At 38.4% G+C, this 1,773-nt stretch overlaps 1 protein-coding gene across 1 annotated transcript; it reads right to left on the bottom strand.

The window, feature by feature from the left end:
- Positions 1 to 260: 260 nt before the first annotated feature.
- LOC114747034 (probable glutathione S-transferase parC) lies at positions 261 to 1,337 on the bottom strand. Its single transcript, XM_028935321.1, has 2 exons — positions 947 to 1,337; positions 261 to 877 (listed from the first exon to the last, which is right to left on the bottom strand). Exons 1-2 carry the CDS (start codon positions 1,262 to 1,264, stop codon positions 533 to 535), a joined length of 663 nt encoding a protein of 220 aa, XP_028791154.1. The 5' UTR covers positions 1,265 to 1,337; the 3' UTR covers positions 261 to 532.
- Between the last annotated feature and the right edge of the window lie 436 nt (positions 1,338 to 1,773).

Genomic DNA, 1,773 nt, shown 5'->3' with positions numbered 1-1,773 from the left:
CGCGCTTGTTGCTTCTTAAAAGTAGCTTTTGCAGTAAACGTTATTCGAGTAAACATACTTTTCTTCGTGCTCAGCCACAAACCTTGTGGGTACTAGATCACAAAGTATAGAAATTTCATATCATTAGAGGAACATGCTGTTTGACTTTTTACATTTATCAACAAGTCTTTTATTGTGGTTTTGAATTATTTGAGGTAGGAACTGGTTATTTTGTTTGTTCCATTAGTTTCTATTATGAATTATCCATAGCACACATGTCATGGTTTGACTTTCTGCACATTTAAGGAACCACACACTTTGACAAATGTCGAAGATACAACCGAGATTTTTCATCGTAAAGCAACATCAAGAAAATATTCTGACAAACAATTTATTTTACTGCGCAATCACCAGACACAACCAAGTTGATTTCACCTTCTGACACACCTAAGGATCCACCAAGCAAAACTCAAACTTCAGAACACTGTTTGTATCAGACACTTATTGTTTCTGTTTATTCTTAGCACACGTTTTGTATCCTTCATGTGTTTCATCAGTCCAAATGACTTTTCTTTCTGAAGTCAACAACAAAATCGTAGATCTCCTTCTCAGCAGCAAGAGATTTGGAAACACTTTGCCTCTGGATGCATCTCTGAGCCCAGGAAATGAGCTTAGGACAATGTGTTTCCACCTTGAAGTTGCATAATGCCTCGTAGGTGTAAAACCAGGGATAGAATGGAACCAGAGCAACGTCAACAAACCCAAAGGTTTTACCTCCAAAGAAAGTTTTGTCTCCAAGTGTCTCTTCCAATCGCTTCAAGTTCTCTATTATCTCCTTCTTTGCCTCTTCGTGTTCTTCTTTCTTCCCTGCCCATATCCTTCCTCCAACATCTCCCACCTGCATTATATCACCATGATTAAAAGATAGAGACTTAGATCGAGAAGTTCTGAAACATTAGGAAATTACCTTCTTGTTGACAAAATCAGCCCAGAATCTGTCCTGAGCTCTGAGATAAGGATCAGAGGGAAGTAAAGGAGCAGTGTCTTTCCAGACTTCATCGATGTATTCGACTATTATGAGGGATTCACAAATGGGTTTGCCTTTGTGAATAAGAACTGGAATCTTCTTGTGAATTGGGTTCATTTGCAGAAGCAAAGGGCTATTGTTGCTCAGATCTTCTTCCCTGAACTCGTATTTGATTCCCTTCTCAGCCAACGCTATTCTGGCTCTCGACCCAAACATGCTCAGCCACTCGTCCAACAACACTACCTCTTGTTCTGCCATTGTTCAGCTCAATGAATCTTTCACTTTCTGCAGAACGGAACGAGTACGAGGAAGAAATTATAGGCGATAGATCTCAACAGCTGAAAGACACGTGTCGTTCTTTCTCCTCTTTCTAGTTATCTATTCTCTGTTCATCTGCCGCTCTTTTCTGGCAGATCCCTTCAACTCCACGTTGCTCATTCGGTATTTCTCTTTTTTCAATTAAAAGTCAATGATTTCGATTACCTAACACGTGAACGTAGGATTTGAAGTCCTATGAATTATAATTGAGGCGAGACTTAAATATGCCAGTAATGCTCTGAAATTTTTTTAGGAGAACACACAGATATCCATTTTTTTTTTAAGTTTTTGCTTTTTTGTTTATTTGCCGCTCATGTTTCACTGTATTTTTATTTTACAGAAACAGACAAACTAGTGAATTTCATTGAACAAACAGAGGTCAATTATTGAGAATACAATTGATAGACAAACCCAGTAATTTTGCTTTCAGGTGCTTTCTGGTACGATGT

The sequence above is a fragment of the Neltuma alba genome, unplaced genomic scaffold, assembly GCF_004799145.2.
Source record: "Neltuma alba isolate B1F8T4 unplaced genomic scaffold, ASM479914v2 tig00005191_pilon, whole genome shotgun sequence".
In the NCBI taxonomy this organism is placed as follows: Eukaryota; Viridiplantae; Streptophyta; class Magnoliopsida; order Fabales; family Fabaceae; genus Neltuma; species Neltuma alba.
Note: the sequence above shows the minus strand (reverse complement) of the source record. Positions and strands in the feature narration are given on the sequence as shown.